This window comes from Thalassophryne amazonica, chromosome 19 (genome assembly GCF_902500255.1).
Source record: "Thalassophryne amazonica chromosome 19, fThaAma1.1, whole genome shotgun sequence".
Classification (NCBI taxonomy): Eukaryota; Metazoa; Chordata; class Actinopteri; order Batrachoidiformes; family Batrachoididae; genus Thalassophryne; species Thalassophryne amazonica.
In genome coordinates, this window is record NC_047121.1 from 52,625,194 (window position 1) to 52,642,193 (window position 17,000).

At 41.2% G+C, this 17,000-nt stretch overlaps 1 protein-coding gene across 2 annotated transcripts; it reads right to left on the minus strand.

Moving 5' to 3' along the window:
* Positions 1-299: 299 nt before the first annotated feature.
* Positions 300-16,682, minus strand: LOC117500939 (glutamate-rich protein 1). Of its 2 annotated transcripts, none has more exons than XM_034159730.1 (6): positions 16,357-16,681; positions 15,693-15,830; positions 15,337-15,483; positions 14,203-14,544; positions 13,747-13,941; positions 300-786 (listed from the first exon to the last, which is right to left on the minus strand). In XM_034159730.1, exons 1-6 carry the CDS (start codon positions 16,376-16,378, stop codon positions 614-616), a joined length of 1,017 nt encoding a protein of 338 aa, XP_034015621.1. In that variant the 5' UTR covers positions 16,379-16,681; the 3' UTR covers positions 300-613. The 2 variants fall into 2 exon arrangements, with proteins under 2 accessions (XP_034015621.1, XP_034015622.1); XM_034159731.1 differs by lacking the exon at positions 300-786 and adding an exon at positions 6,589-7,414 and having other exon boundaries at positions 16,357-16,682.
* Between the last annotated feature and the right edge of the window lie 318 nt (positions 16,683-17,000).

The following is a 17,000-nucleotide window of genomic DNA, read 5'->3' on the forward strand; positions in this document are numbered from 1 at the left end:
ACTAAATTTCCCAAGACAAACCATCAACAAAATGAAACTTCATGCCGACGTGGAAAATCTGGATGTGTTGGGTGTTCAGAGTGTTGGAGCACTGGAAGGAAAAGGACTAGAAACTAACTGCAACATGTTAACTCAATGCAAAATCCTAAATTCCAGAATTTGTCATCTTTGAAAGACGTGTGGCAGGGAAAACATTTACAAAAGTCATGAATCAATAAATGTAAATTTGCTTTTACTTTTGTAAATGTGTTTCTCAACTTGTAAATTTGGTTTACACTTTTTCACCACTGCAGTGATCTCTGCTAGTTACAGAAAGTTGCGTTACTCCTAACGTGTCACTTCAGACATGCAGGTTCGGTTCCGTCAGATATCCACTAGAACATGGTCAGAGAGCACATGGGCCACGTTGGCACAACGGGCCGGCATAGCTTCAATCTTAGATGTGCAAAAGTGAAAAATGCGGTACTCGACCCACGATGTCAGCCAGACCTCCATCACAGGCTATTTGAAGGGGACTTTCTGACCCACAAAGGCAGGAGAGGGGATCTCCTGACAGGCTCCAGCCCGGCAGGTTACATCCAGAAAGGGGGTCCTCTGGGCCACCGTGGTCGCTTCACTGTGCGTGCCAACCCACTGCAGCACGCGGGTGGAGGGTCGGTGGTAAAGGGCCAACTGCCTGGAGCTGTAGCCACACATCCCGATCCCCACGGCCCCCAACAGCACCGCCATACCAGGCATGGCCTTCTCTGCCGGAGGCGTCACAGTCACGTTGTGGTATGCCTGCGTCTGAAAGAAAGACAAACCAACATGTTGCTCTTATGTTAAAGTGTCACACTTTGTTTTGATGCATTTGACATTTGTACCAAACTTGACACACACGTAGGTGAGTTCCAGGATGACCACAAACAAGGTCAAATTTTCTGCAGGTCAAACACTGAGATCAACGGTCAACATTTAGAATCTGTCATTGTGGTAAACACGTTTCAAAACCATCTCAAATCTGAAATGAGTGTCTTCTGCCAGTCGGTGGAGGATGTGATCACTTATGAACTTAATGTAAGAATTCCAGGATGCATCATCTGCTTATTATCCGTTCCTGAACTGATGTGAAGCCGTTCTGTGGAGGTTTGCAGTGACAGAACTTTCAGGTTTTAGGAGCAAAGCACATGAAGTGCTGCAGAACTTCACTGAAACAGCGGTCAGCATCAAATACGTAGGTCGAAATCTGCTCCCCGCAGTCTTCTCTCGGACCCGGGAGATTAAAAACCCGTCTTCTCTCATTTACAAAATGTTCCTCTGTCACTTTTGGCAAACAAAAAACCTGTTTTCCTCAACGAAACCCTTGACAATAATAAAGCGCAAAGAGGCACAAATAATAGTTTCTAACGGAGCTGTGTCACAGGCTGTTAAGGAGTCGCTCCTGCATTTCCTCTTACAATGCAGCCGACTGTCACTGGATGGGATTCCTCTATTGTTTGTGGCAAACGCCACCACAAACCTTAATTATGCTCCGTGCACAAAAACAAAAGATATCCTACAATTACTAAAACAGCAGCCTGGAAACACCTCACATTTGGGGATAGATTTTAATTGTTGAATGAATTTCATTGTTTTGCCACAGTTCAATCTTTGGAGACACATAAAGGCAGCATGTGGCACCAGAAAAGTAGAGTTTTGTATCCACACTCAGTTTATGAAACCTAGAAAACTTGTAGACAGGAATGTGTGACATTTCTGCCTTCTTAGTTAAAGCAGCGGTCTCACACCGGCTACTCAGCGGCCGGTTAAGACAAAGAAACGGTCCAGTGTTGACTCTTAATGCAAAATAAATAACAATACCTTATGACACTGGTTCTCAATCTAGGGACTGAGCCCCTTTAGGGCGGTGCCAAAGCTTCCATTTCTGAGACTGTCAAGATTAAACATCCACACATTAAAGTCATAATAATGGACCTACAAGAAAATCAAGTTAATAATAACAAAAAAATCCCGTGGATAAACCAAAGACAAAAGGAGGAAAATTATACATATATATATAAAGTAATACATGTGTTAATAAAAAATATTTCTCCCCAAGAGCATGAACTTTTTTTTTTAGATCAAAGGTTGGGAACTACTGCCTTATGACATCACAAAGATCTGATGGCTTCATGGCAGCTTGAGTTTCAAATTGCTGATTTAGTCTTAATTCAAAACAAAGTGCTTTGTGCAAATAAACTTCAATAAATTAAATAAGTTTGTATTTCTGTGTTGCTTGATCTCAGAATGTGCTGCCTGGAGACGTTTAGTGTAAAGAACCACCTGTGGAGGACGGGACAACGCTTTTAATCACAGCATTCTCAAAATTTAAATTAAAACGTGACAAAACATCTGAACCAGTCTTCTTACTTCCACTTTATCATTTATTACGTTCCACCTGTCAAAAGTCTCACCTGCAGGAACCGGATATAACCCGGAGTCAGTCTTAGGACTCTGAAAAACATCTTTACAGCAGTTGTCCTGGACGATGGGGGGAGTTAAAAAGACAACAAACCTCCTTCTTCCTCCAATCCCTGGACTGCCAGGACAGAAAACCCTGGCACAGGGTCTGTCCTGGTCTGTGTTAGGACGCTTTGACCTGTGCTCAGTTCTCCGGAGCAGGATCCTGCAGCCAGTCTTTATAAGGTCTAAGCCCGTCTTTACATAACAGGCCATCAAAGCAGATTACAGGATGAGGCACAAGGACATGACGCCGGTCTGAACAGGAGGAAGGTCCAGTGTGTTGATCTGTGTGTTTGTAGTCCAAGTGTTCACTATGGGAAACTGCACATTGGATTATTGTCACCTAGTTTGACAATCGATTAATCACAGATATCAAAGTAAACAGCCACGTGATGCCACTTCTTTCTCCATTTGTGGTAAACTGGTTGTGACTCAAAGAAAAAGTCTAGTCATGTTCACGCAGAATCTCATAGACCTGCCTGCCACCTACTGGATGGTAAGGGGGCATTGGAACACTCACTCATCTTCAACTGCTTTTCCGGGTTCGGGTCGCGGGGGCAACAGTTCCAGCAGGGGACCCCAGACTTCCCTTTCCCGTGCCACATTGACCACCTCTGACTGGGGGATCCCGAGGCGTCCCAGGCCAGTGTGGAGATATAATCTCTCCACCTAATTCTGGCTCTTCCCCGGTGTCTCCTCACAGATGGACGTGCCTGGAACACCTCACTTGGGAAGTGCCCAGGAGGCATCCTTACCAGATGCCCGAACCACCTCAGCTGGCTCCTTTCAATGCAAAGGAGCAGCGACTCCACTCCAAGCCTCCCACGGATGACCGAACTTCTCACCCTATCTCTAAGGGAGACACCAGCCACCCTCCTGAGGAAGCCCATTTCGGCCGCAGGGCATTGGAACGATTTTGTAAAACCCTTTTGGATCCTGGTGCTTCCTGTATGCTTGTGAGAAATGGACTCTAAGCAGTTCTTTAAGGGGATGATCTGGTCCAAGGTCTCTGAGTACTTGGGTACTGCTGGAATGACTTTGTGTCAAATGAATGAGGCTTATCACCTGCACTGTGAGGGAATCTCAGCTACAACACTTTGGCCATGTGGTTTTTCTGGGCGTGATCCAAAAGGCAGGTACCTCAGTATTGAAGGCCACACTATGTATTAGCTGACTGTGGCAGACCGATGGTTAATTTTAGGATGTGCTCTCAGACCTGATCTGACTTGAGTGATAGATTAGCAGCAGGTATGGTTGTCAGTGACAGACAGAATGTACCAAATCAACCATAACTTCCTGTTTCACAGTGGTTATGTTCTAAAACTCACAACACATTCACACAAGTTTACTTCAAAAAGTTCTCTGCGTCACCCAGAAAACATCATGGAGGAAGATTGTTCTTGCATTATTTTCAACATAGTCTCCCTTAACGTTAATGCACTTGGTCCATCGGTGTTCAAGCTTTGCTGTCCCTCCGCCGAAGAAGCTCACATCTTGAGCCTCCAGGTACTTTTATTTGTAGGGGACAGACACCTTTTTGGAGTACCCTTGTTCCTCCACACAACCCTGTAGACAGGATTTTTGGATGACTTTAGCTGAATCAGCCACTTCATCCTCCTCTTTGTCTCTTCCTCTCAGAAATGTGTGGTTTTAAAGTTACACGTTGCTTGAAATGAATTGTCAGTTTCTTTCATTTCCAAAGTCTAGGTCTTGGCCCCCCCCCCATTTGTCAGACGCTACTTTTGAAACACCCATTATGCTTTTGGTGTTCGTTCTTTCTAGAGGAAAACTTGTGCTGTATAAATCAAACAGTGGGGTTTAGTTCTCTTCATTGTGACTAAACTTATTTGGGTAGAAGAGTTTTACGTGCCCACCCTGTACACATCGGCTGGACAGTCTACACTCTTTACTGAAGGGTTTAATGGTGAGGGGCGGAGCCCTGTAAGCAACTCCAAAACAGCTGTGTTCAGACTGTTCTATCTTTTTGCTGAATGCATGCAGAAAGAGCACAACAGCTGCTATCAACACACAATACCTGGAGCACGCAGCCATGACACATGACCTGTTCAAAATTATAATATTACTCACACACCAGGTTCTTCTCAAGCTGGCACAGCCGACAGAATCGGCACTGCCCAGCTGAGATAATTCCTTGCCCTTTTGCAAAACAGAGTATCAGAATAGATAAGAGGAGCTGTAAACGGGTACAGTGATGATTAGCGATAAGCTACTCGCTCCATGGGTGGTGCTGCCGCAAATGTTTTTGAAGCGGCAAAGGTGCCGTCGTACTTATTGGCTAAAGAGGCTGTATGAGAGTGTCTGTGTGTTAGGTTAGTTACAACTCAGAGAGGAGCTCAGCTCAGATCTACAGCAGTCGTGGTGGTAATTTAAACACCTGTGTTTGTTCAGTTCCCAAGACATTCAGAATCTCACGGGTCCACAGAGGCAGAGATCAAAATGTTCATTTCTTCACATCCTCAACTTTCAATTAAAGTTATTTATTCAATGCCAAATCATAACAAACATCACGACTAAGATTTAAACCTGATCCACCCCGTGAGCAAGCACACCTGCAACTGTGGGAAAACTGCCCCAGCATGTTCTGATTCTAGGAAGAGACCTCAAGCAGACCAGAGTCAGTGGGGTGACCATCTGCCATGGGCATGTTTAAATAAAATCACAATTTTCAGACCATGTGGTGATAAATTAGTTAATAATTATGCAGGTAGCTTAACAGGACTGGGAGTTGGGCTACTAATATTAGCCTTCTGTCCCGTCTCGGTGGAGTTATAAACTCTCATATGTTTCAGCTTACAAAATCTGGGGATACACACTCACACTAACAGGTCTCAGGGACTATATTCAATTCAATGTTCATAATACAGCATAAAACAAGCCAGATCATGCTGCTATACAAAGCAAGCACACTGGCAACAGTTAAGGAAACGCTTCCTCAGAAGTCTGATTACAGGAAGCAACCTCAAGCAGACCAGACTCAGTGGGGTGGCCATCTGCTGTGGCCACACTAACAAAAAATGTCAGAACATGCAGTAATTTTAATGTGCATACATAATTATTTGCTATACAGGACTTAGTACAACAGCTACAGTACATTTTTCTGACAGCAGGCTGTGCACTAACACCTACACCATAAGGTTCAATGCATCATGCAAGTACAGCTATTTCAAAGCTTAGCCATCATCTTCCCTACAAAACAGAAGTAACTGACTATTGAGGCGGGTTCACAAAAAGGGGCAGAGCCAAGAAATGTAAGACATTTATTTGCAGTTGTGAGGCACAACCAGAAAGCCCCCCCAACCCAAGATTGACTTAAAAGCTACTGAGACTGTTTGACAGACTGAAAACTCCCCGTAGACTGGCATCATGTGGCAGAAGCAGTTTTGTTCTCATTTGGCGAGCACCGAGGCAGTATTAGTGGGTTCAGTGCTGTGCTTATGAAGACCATCAACCTTCCTCAGCGATGCAACAAATGTAAAGAATCATGTGGAACAGAAACATAGTCAGAAATTGATATTTGCTGCGTGCAGATAATTGGGGCGGTTTAAATGTCATAACATGCAGAATGCAAACAATACTGGAGCTTCAGCCACAGCTGACATTTGGGATTTTCTGACAATTAGGATTCAGATGATGACGGCAGTCATAATGGAAGTATTACTTATTGTTAGCTTCTGCTACTGGAAAATATCTTAAAAAGAAACAAAAAAAAGCACAAAATAGCACCTTTGTCAATAATAACATCTACTAAATGTTACCGAGAAGTTTGTATTTTTAATTCAAATGGTAATGTGTTTGTTAATCTGTAAGAAACAACATTTGTGTTTAAAAGAAACCTGGTTTCTTTGTGGGTTTATAGACGACAATCATCACTGAATCATGACCTGATCAACACAATGTCCTTGTAAAAAGCATCAGATGGCTCACCCAAAATAATTCAGCTTAAAAGGGCGGACACGCCGGATATTTACTTTGTTTAATCTTAAACTCTCAGCACCCTAATAACAGATTTGATATTTAGAAGCATCGTTTATCACGCAGCAGTGACCAGTTTGTCTTCATTCTACACCTCATAATCTGGAGGCTTACAAGAGGACGGCATTTATTGCTTTTTTTTTTGGAGTTATTGTGTTAATCTGGATGTGGTGTGCTCATTTATCTGTCTATGCACTCACTGGATTTTATAAAGGTATCGTACCTACCTATCCTGTAACCAAAGCCTTGTGATTTTCACACCTCGCTTTCTGCATGAACTTTATATGCAAGAACATAAATGTTAGGAACATATCAGAGCTTATTACTGCATTAACATTGGCTGAGATCATCAGATTTTTTATTTATTTATTTATTTTTTACAAAGGATGCATTGTTACAGACCTGCTGGGTTGATGTGCACATTTTATACACACTAAGGCAAAAATGCGGTGAGAGACGTGCAAGTGAATGAGTGGGTTTAGCACCGGGAATGAACTGAAAGTGCTGCCATAATGGATGGCAAATTACAAAGGCTTTATCATGGAACTGAAAATGTGGTGACTGCATGATCATTTTGGAGCGGAGTGATAATTTTGGAATCAGTCTGGTGAAATCAGCACTAGTATCAGATAAACCATGGAGATGTCTTATTTCACCTGCACCCGTGGTGGTACTCTGGACTGCAGAGTACTTCCCTCCGCAACACTGAGACAGAGTTAAAATGTAACTACATAAGATTATTATTAATTTAGTCTGCAGACTGGTGGGGGTCCTGGATCTTACCCCAGGGCTTGCGTTTGACATTTGACCTCTGACACGAAGAAACACTGAAAATGATCCTCCAGCAGCAGCTGTCAGTGTTGTGCAAAGCAGTTTCCCCGCATTGGAAGAATGTCTGTTATCCAATATCGGAAAAGTGAAACGACTGCAGTGGTTTCCTCTGAAACACAAAGAGACAGACAGCAACGTGTCAGGTCCATCTGACATGCAGCTCAAATCCAAATCCATTTTTAATTTCAACAAACACACATCCGTCACTCTCCAAAACAGATTAATTTCCTTCACGTACATCTTCACATTTCATTAAACCTTAAGAACTGGTTTAGTAGATGGAATTGTACTTGCAATATCAACATCATATGGTGCATCAGTTAAAAATTCGAATTATCTTCTCTTGAAGACATCAGACTGGAATTATTTTCCTTCATGTGGTCTGCTACCAGTGTGTGAAGTTTCATTAAATGTCACCAACTGGTTTAGGAGGAACTGCGATTAACAGATTCAAGGATGGACATGTGGGCAGGCAGGGTGATTCCTGCACGCCCCCAAAAGTTTGCATTCAGTTAGAATGAAGTTTACACTTAGTAAATACAAGATAAATACCCAGGTGGGTTATTTCCATGTTCACTTTGAATTTGGGTGTGTGTCAACATGAAGCATGAAGCGTGGTTTTGGCATTTCATTGGAGATGAACAACAAAATGTCAAAAATCCCTCATTGGGGCCAAAATGTTGGAAGTAAAACATTCTCTGTGAGGACTGAGCCACTGGAACAACAGCTTCTCCACCACACTCTGACAGAGAACTGGAGGGCAGTATCACGTCAAATTCAAGTGTCGAAAACGTGACACTGGAGTCGAGTGTTGAGGGTGTCTTATGTTAAACAAAACCAACAAACAATATGAAAAAGACTGACTCAGTGATTGCTGGATCTTATTAGGCAAACGACACAGATACTTTGGACTTGTTGTCAAGAAGGTGATCAGAGGCAAACCTTGCCAACTCTACCAGGATGCGATCAAAAACCATTCTGGATTGTGCGATTGGTGGGTTGTCCACAAAGCATCACTAGCAATATGTGCAACAACAATGACAATGCTTCTTGGCCCATTCCCACCACTGAAAATAGATCTAAAAAGACAACATACTTTATGGGCTCTGCTTCCATGATGGCTTCAAGGATTTCTTACTGGAGACAGAAATGAGCATGAGGTTGTGACTCTTGACACAAGAGCGACCTGAATCCTCCGACTCCAGTGACAACAGCAAATTCCCTGCCGATCCTCTTATGCAGCTTCCCAATGGTGCAAATCCACAAATAAGTGACCACATATCTGGAGAGACTGTTAAAACAAGTTCATCCAAGCCATCAACATGCTGGTCTTCAGATACCCTGTTAGAATAATAAGATGACCAAAGACAGAGATAGATGCCACAGATATCAAAGACAAGTAAACTCCTCACAATGCACAAAGGGATCCGTCCAAAATCCTGGACCCTGAGACTGTAGAGTCAGAAAAAAGATGGGCCGAGGGCTAATAAGTGTCAAAGCCATTATTCAGGATGAGTCAAGGAGCATCCAGGAGTACCATTAAGCACCTGAACCCCCAGGACAAACAGGTAGGTGAGTACCACAAACAGCAGAAGACAGAGGGGAGTGATGGTCTAGTGGTTAAGGTGTTATGCCTGAGACCAGAAGATCCTTGGTTCAAATCGCCTGACTGGAAAATCACTAAGGGCCCTTGGGCAATGTCTTTAATCCCCTAGTTGCTCCCGGTGTGTAGTGAGCACCTTGTATGGCAGCACCCTGACATCGGGGTGAATGTGAGGCATTATTGTAAATCACTGAGTGTCTGATGCAGATGGAAATGCGCTATATAAATGCAGTCCATTTACCATTTATTTACAGAGGGTGGTGAGGAAGAAGAGGAGACTAACCATCCCCCCCAAAAAGAAAGACCTAACCCAACCATGGGACGTGACATCACCAGCTGGAGGGGGCGGATGACATCAAGAAATCCTTTCATGGCTAACAAAGACGGGCTGATGAACAGCACAGGTGCACTGATCATGCAGCACAAAAACAGGCACTGAGCACCAGGTCCATATAGGGTTAGGGTCCATGCAGCACACAGGACCCTGAGGTGTAGGCTGTGCAAAGACTTCGCTGAGACGATGCAGCCCATAGTGGCCAGGTGCAAGATGCAAGTTGGGTCACTGTACACTAAGAGGTACAACAAAGTACCTGGGATAGTGTTCAAGAACATCTGTGCCAAATACAGACTGGACGTACCAAAGTCCATGTGGGGAACAGCAGAACTAAGGTGCTGTGTGGGACCAGACAGACATAGTGGCGATTGATAAGGAGCAGAAAAGGTCAGTTGAGATAGCCTCATCAGAAAGAGAAAGAGCTCCAGAGGTACCACGGGCTGAAAGGAGAACTAGAAATGATGTGGAAGGTAAAGGCCATGGTTGGAATAGGAGATGTCAGGCCTGTGACCCCCAAATTAGGAGAATGGCTCGAGCAGATCTGAGGCACAACATCTGTAACCTCTGACCAGAAGAGTGCAGTCCCAGGAACATGATCCTTAAAGTCCCAAGCCTCTATTAGAGGACTCAAACTTAATGGCTGCACACCGCCACATGGAGTATTTATTACATGTGAGTCCATCTATCATTCTTCAAGTTACTCTCCTCTGTTCCTTGGGGTTGCCACAGTGGATCAGGTGTGGACTTGAATTCAAATATATCCATCCATCTTACTTTACTTCAAATATATCCATCCATCTTACTTTACTTGTAACAATAAAGATGAATATGACATGAACCAAGTAGTGAACAGTTTTAATAAAATTTTGGTAATGTTGGGCCAGATATAGCAGCTGACTTTCCACATACTACATGGGAAAACCAGCAATTAATTGAGAGAAATCCATATACTATGTTTCTTGGCCCGGTTGATGAGAGAGAAATTATTATGGTAGTCAGCACATGTAAAAGTAAAAAGTCAACTGATCATAATGATGTACATATGGCTTTAGTAAAGCAGATAATTCCAGAAATTGTTAAACCATTAACATATATATTTAATAAATCATTTCAAACGGGAATTGTTCCAAATGGTATGAAAGTGGCAAAGGTGATACCTCTATTTAAATCTGGTGACAAACATCTTTTTACTAACTACAGGCCTGTGTCTTCATTGTCACAATTCTCTAAGATACTGGAAAAACTTTACAATAACAGACTAGATAGATTTATTGAATTTCACAACCTGCTTGATGACAGTCAATATGGGTTCAGAGCGAAAAGGTCCACGGCTTTGGCTTTGTGCAATGCAATTGAAGAGATCAATAAACATGTGGACCAAAGGGAATTAGTAATAGGTCTATTTGTTGACTTAAAAAAAGGCTTTTGATACAATCAAGCATAGCATATTATTTAAAAAGTTGGAACTTTATGGGATTAGAGGAGTGGCTCTGAACTGGATTAAAAGTTATTTGCAAAACCGGAAGCAGTTTGTTAAAATCGGGGACTGCGGTTCTACATATCTGGACATTGCTTGTGGGCTTCCCCAGGGCTCTGTGCTGGGACCAAAATGATTTATTTTATATATTAATGATTTATGTAAAGTTTCCAATGTATTTAAAGCAGTTCTCTTTGCTGATGACACACACCAGTTTTGTTCTGGAGAGAATTTGCAGCAATTATTGTTTGATTTGAGAGTTGAAATGATAAAGCTGAAGAGTTGGTTTGACATGAACAAATTGTCATTAAATTGGTCAAAAACTAAAATGATGTTATTTGGAAATTATAAATTGGATGTACAAATACAGTTAAATATACTTGGGGTAAATATAGACTGTGTCAAGGAAAATAAGTTGTTAGGTGTGATTATTGATAAAATTAACTGGAAAGCTCATATTCATCATTCAAAAGAAAGTTTCTAAAAGTATTGCAATATTGAATAAGGCAAAGTATATTCTAGATGGTAAATCGCTACATACTTTGTATTGTGCATTGACTGCACCTTATTTGACATACTGTGCGGAGGTTTGGGGTAATAACTATAAAACTACATTACAATCATTATTCATCCTTCAAAAAAGAGCATTAAGAATAATTCATAATTCAGGGTTTCGGGATCATACCAATCCGCTATTTATTAAATCAAAGATATTAAAACTTTATGATATGATTTCATTTAAGACTGTTCAGTTGATGCATAAAGCAAGAAATACACAATTACCTCTCAGAATTCAAGAATATTTTACGCTGAGAGAAGGAATGTATAATTTAAGGGGTACATTTTATTTTAAAATTGCGGGCGCTAGGACGACTAGGAGGTGCTTTTGTGTTTCCATTTGTGGCCAAAAAAATTGAATAATTTACCAGAGAAACTTAAGCAATGTCGAGATATTAACCGGTTCAAACATTTGTACAAACAAATGGTATTTTCTAGATATGTATTAGATTAATAGGGTTGAGTTGTGTTATATGTAGAGGCTGTTGTACTGGAACCTTCGTTTTTTTTGTTTGTTTGTTTTTTTGTGAGTTGTCTGGAGAAATATTTGACTTCTTTCATCTGTAACTATGTGCTGCTGTGTTCAGATTGTGTTGGATATAAATGTCTATGAACAGGCATATATGCCTGATTGATTTTATACAGGAGGGTAGGCGTGGATAAGCGTTGCTTCTGCCTACACCTTTAGGCACCATGTATTTGGTTTATTTTCTTATACAACCCCTGGCAATAATTATGGAATCACCGGCCTCGGAGGATGTTCATTCAGTTGTTTAATTTTGTAGAAAAAAAGCAGATCAGACATGACACAAAACTAAAGTCATTTCAAATGGCAACTTTCTGGCTTTAAGAAACACTATAAGAAATCAGGAAAAATAATTGTGGCAGTCAGTAACGGTTACTTTTTTAGACCAAGCAGAGGGAAAAAATATGGACTCACTCAATTCTGAGGAATAAATTATGGAATCACCCTGTAAATTTTCATCCCCAAAACTAACACCTGCATCAAATCAGATCTGCTCGTTAGTCTGCATCTAAAAAGGAGTGATCACACCTTGGAGAGCTGTTGCACCAAGTGGATTGACATGAATCATGGCTCCAACACGAGAGATGTCAATTGAAACAAAAGGAAAGGATTATCAAACTCTTAAAAGAGGGTAAATCATCACGCAATGTTGCAAAAGATGTTGGTTGTTCACAGTCAGCTGTGTCTAAACTCTGGACCAAATACAAACAACACGGGAAGGTTGTTAAAGGTAAACATACTGGTAGACCAAGGAAGACATCAAAGCGTCAACACAGAAAACTTAAAGCAATATGTCTAAATGAAACGAAAGCCATCATTAACACCTAAACAGAAAAAAACAAGGTTACAACAGGCTAAGGAAAAGGAATCATGTACTGTGGATGACTGGATGAAAGTCATATTCAGTGATGAATCTCAAATCTGCATTGGGCAAGGTGATGATGCTGGAACTTTTGTTTGGTGCCGTTCCAATGAGATTTATAAAGATGACTGCCTGAAGAGAACATGTAAATTTCCACAGTCATTGATGATATGGGGCTGCATGTCAGGTAAAGGCACTGGGGAGATGGCTGTCATTACATCGTCAATAAATGCACAAGTTTACGTTGATATTTTGGACACGTTTCTTATCCCATCAATTGAAAGGATGTTTGGGGATGATGAAATCATTTTTCAAGATGATAATGCATCTTGCCATAGAGCAAAAACTGTGAAAACATTCCTTGCAAAAAGACACATAGGGTCAATGTCATGGCCTGCAAATAGTCCGGATCTTAATCCAGTTGAAAATCTTTGGTGGAAGTTGAAGAAAATGGTCCATGACAAGGCTCCAACCTGCAAAGCTGATCTGGCAACAGCAATCAGAGAAAGTTAGAGCCAGATTGATGAAGAGTACTGTTTGTCATTCATTAAGTCCATGCCTCAGAGACTGCAAGCTGTTATAAAAGCCAGAGGTGGTGCAACAAAATACTAGTGATGTGTTGGAGCGTTCTTTTATTTTCATGATTCCATAATTTTTTCCTCAGAATTGAGTGATTCCATATTTTTTTCCCTCTGCTTGGTCTAAAAAAAGTAACCGTTACTGACTGCCACAATTTTTTTTTCCTGATTTCTTATAGTGTTTCTTAAAGCCAGAAAGTTGCCATTTGAAATTACTTTAGTTTTGTGTTATGTCTGTGATCTGCTTTTTTTTCTACAAAATTAAACAACTGAATGAACATCCTCCGAGGCCGGAGATTCCATAATTTTTGCCAGGGGTTGTATTTCTTTCCGTCTTTGACTTTTCTGTTGAGTTTTGTCATATGAGTGAATTTCTGTTATGCATGGGTGTCTAATAAATAATAATGTCTTAGTGGAAATATAGCCCCAACTGTTCTCTGTGTAGGGATTAACAAAACATGAGAATCAGGTTGAGTTGTTTGGTTAGCTCCATCATCACTGACCTGCAGACATGGACGAGGATTCTTGCAGCTCCTCCAGCGATTTGGACAAACCGTCTGTCTCCTTCCGCTGCACAAATCCTATAAGACTGTGGAGCTGTTTGAGGACAGCACTGGACTTCTCTCTGCTGGATACATTGCTCACCAGATTGTACACCTCCTCAGAGTGGAGAGGAAGCTCACCTATGTGCAGTGAGGCTGGAAGAGAAATAATCAACACTGTGAAAACATCATCATTAAACATCTGATCTGCCAGCTCTTCATTGTGGAGCTGTGCCTTTTTGGAAGCAATGCAATACAACAACAGACACTTATAAAGTAGACTGTAAATAGTAATCTGTTTTGTGTGTCACATAATCCAAACTGAATCAGGATCCAGCATCTTTGACATGTTATCACATTAAATATTTTACACTGAAACGCTGAACCATTCACAACCTTTATCTGCCTTTTACTCACAGTCTGACTTATAGATTTCCATTGTTGCCTTGAGGAAGTTTGATACTTCAGCAGCTCTCTTCTCCTCATTCCTCTGGTAGGTGAACTCCAGGGCAGCAGCCCGGGGCAGCACACCCATGGCGAAAAGCTTCTCTTTGTGCCGTTTCTTTTTCATTTTCCTCCTCTTGTTCCTGCTGATGCGCTCACCACCTTCCGCCTGATTCTGGCATTTACTCGACTCAATCACTGAAGCTGCTCCGTCTTCACGAAGTGTGAACTTTCTCCTTCTCTTCCATCTCCTCCTCAGTTTTTCTGCCTCTTCCTCTTGGTCCAGTTCTTCACTGTTGTTATGGACACCACCCTCTGTGGGCAATGACAAAGTAAACTTGAATATTTTAAAAGCATTTATCAACTGGAAACAACATATTTAGTCCCTTTTTAAAAAATCTGCAAATTTAATCCAGATCCACCTGCAAAATAAATGGCATTCATTTCACCAAGATTTGCAAAATTTAGATTCCAGTAGCAAGGTCTACCCTTTGAAATTATTCTTGTATAATCAGATTTTTTTTAACACGCAGGCTAATGAGCCTCTCTGTTTGGCCAATGTAAAAATGAAAAAAAAAAAAAAAAAAAAAAAAAATCTTTTTAGAAAAAGAGAGAGCGCGAGAGAAAAACTCCATCAAATACTCCAGTTCAATTCATTTTTACCTCAAACCCCACTGAAGAAAAACTTGTTCATACTGCATTTAAAATGCCTCGATTTGGAAAATTAATCAAACATCTTTGTGCCTTGGACTCATAATGTGCAGCTGACTTTGGATTCTGGTAAAAAGAAATGGGCTTTCATTTTGTATTTTTCTTTTTATGCAATGTCTGATTTGTTGAAAAATGCATTGTGACAAATAACCCACTGTCTAGACAGATCAAAGTAAAAACTAAATCAGGAAAGACTCTCTCTCTAACCTTTATGCTACATCCTACAGCACTGTGAATCACCTGTCAGTTTGCTTTTATTAGAGTAGCACAGACAATAAAAGGACTGTGGCTTTAACATGAGGAGCAGCCGACCTGGAGGCGCCCTGTGTTGTTAATCTTTAGGAGCGTTATGGTAAATAGTGCAACTCCATAAATGTGACATTATGGTCATTTTACCAGCAGGGTCCTCTGCAGCATTTATGCTTCTTATCTCGGTGGGTGTGAATGATTGCACACAATCTGCCTTCCAGTCTGCAGGAGGAGGTAGAACTGTGTATAATCTTTTTCCTGAATCGACTGCGCTCTGTGTCGGTGCTGCATCTCCTACGACAAAGACGGAAAATACAGAATACTGGAAGATTATGAACCATAATTTGATGAGCAGCAATGCTGAAGAGAATGTACACGATGATGAGTGGTTTTTGTGGTTGTTTTTGTAGTCCACCAAACATTCAGTTCATAAATAATCCACTCCACCCACCAAGATACAGTCTCAATGGATTGTGTAAGGTGTCAACTGAGCATGAGCTTACCTGTTGCAGGAACCTGTTGAGAGGTTTTTCCTTTCGTACTTTTGTTACAGAGTATGTCTACATTAAGCGGTGGGCCGATCTCTTCGTCCAACTTGGGCAGTGCACGGTAAAGCTTCTGGAGCAGTTTTGACTGAAATACTGACCAAATCAAAAGACAGATTTATCACACTGACTTGCCATACTTTGTCTTTACGTAAGAAAGCTTCTGACTAAAACTTGGCAGAATCACTATGCAATTTAGTGTGGATGCAATATACGCAGAAACCTTTTTGGCATGTGGCAATTTATAAAAGGAAACAGCTTGAAGGAGTCACTGGGGCTTTCGCAAGAGGGATTTCTGACTTTTTTTTGAGGCCAAACCATAAAAGGACAGTTAGTTACAGTTCCAAAAACTCGTAAATACAAATGAAACAGCAAAATGAAACCAATAAAATCATTTCTTGTCCGCAGGTGTCACTTTTTACAAAACATAAATATCATTTAATTGGTAAAAATGCTAATCGTGTTTGAAAACAACGAAACACGTGCGTCTGTTTACAGCTTGGAAAGAACGTCAAATACCGCGAGAGTACAAGTTGGACTCTGCCAGTTAGCTTAGCAGTGCTTAACGTAAAATAGAGAATAAATAATGTGTAATACTGTGAGCGACATCGATAGTTCTCACCTTCTTTCCTTGTGTGCGTCATAATGACGGCTGCAAACTGGGAGGAAAACCCGCCACAAAGATAACAGTCTTAACAGGTGGTTAGCATGCTAACCAGCTAACTGTTAGCGAGAAGGTTAACTATCTTATAAAATGCCCTGCTATCGAAACACAGGCTGGCGCAGCGGAATACTTTTACGGTGCAGCGTGAGGTTACGCATTAAATAAAGGCGAAAACACTGACTGGGCGTAATGTTAATACGTTTGTCGAGCGTCTGACGCCTCCAACAGGACGGCTAACGCACCGAGCTAGCAGCAGGCTACACGGTGTCGCGATAACACCACGGTGAGACCAGCAGCACCAGACTCAGCACTAATTATTGACGATTTAAAATAAATCCCGTGGAACTAAATATATATGACAAAAAATAATCGTTACAATCGACTGACAATATAACCTTGTTGAATATATTTGGAGCTGTAATTTAGTTGAATATAACGTGGAAGCAGGGGTGTAGTCAGAGGTGACTCAGCAGAACACCCGCAAAACAATGGTAAGTTAAGCTGCTTTATTTTTTTGTGTTATAATGCCAAATATTTTTTTTCTTCGTGTTTAAAGTTTGAAACGATATGTGCTTTCTTTGAGCTAGTCTAAAATGTGGTCA

Bases quoted from the DNA above. Each gene is read 5' to 3' on its own strand.
- LOC117500939 (XM_034159730.1), bottom strand. From the start codon at position 16,378: ATGACGCACACAAGGAAAGAAG. The intron at 15,484-15,692 runs GTAAGCTCATGC...TCTTTGTCGTAG, and splicing joins TCAACAGGTTCCTGCAACAG to GAGATGCAGCACCGACACAG. The intron at 14,545-15,336 runs GTAAAATGACCA...CATTGCCCACAG, and splicing joins TGCTGCAGAGGACCCTGCTG to AGGGTGGTGTCCATAACAAC.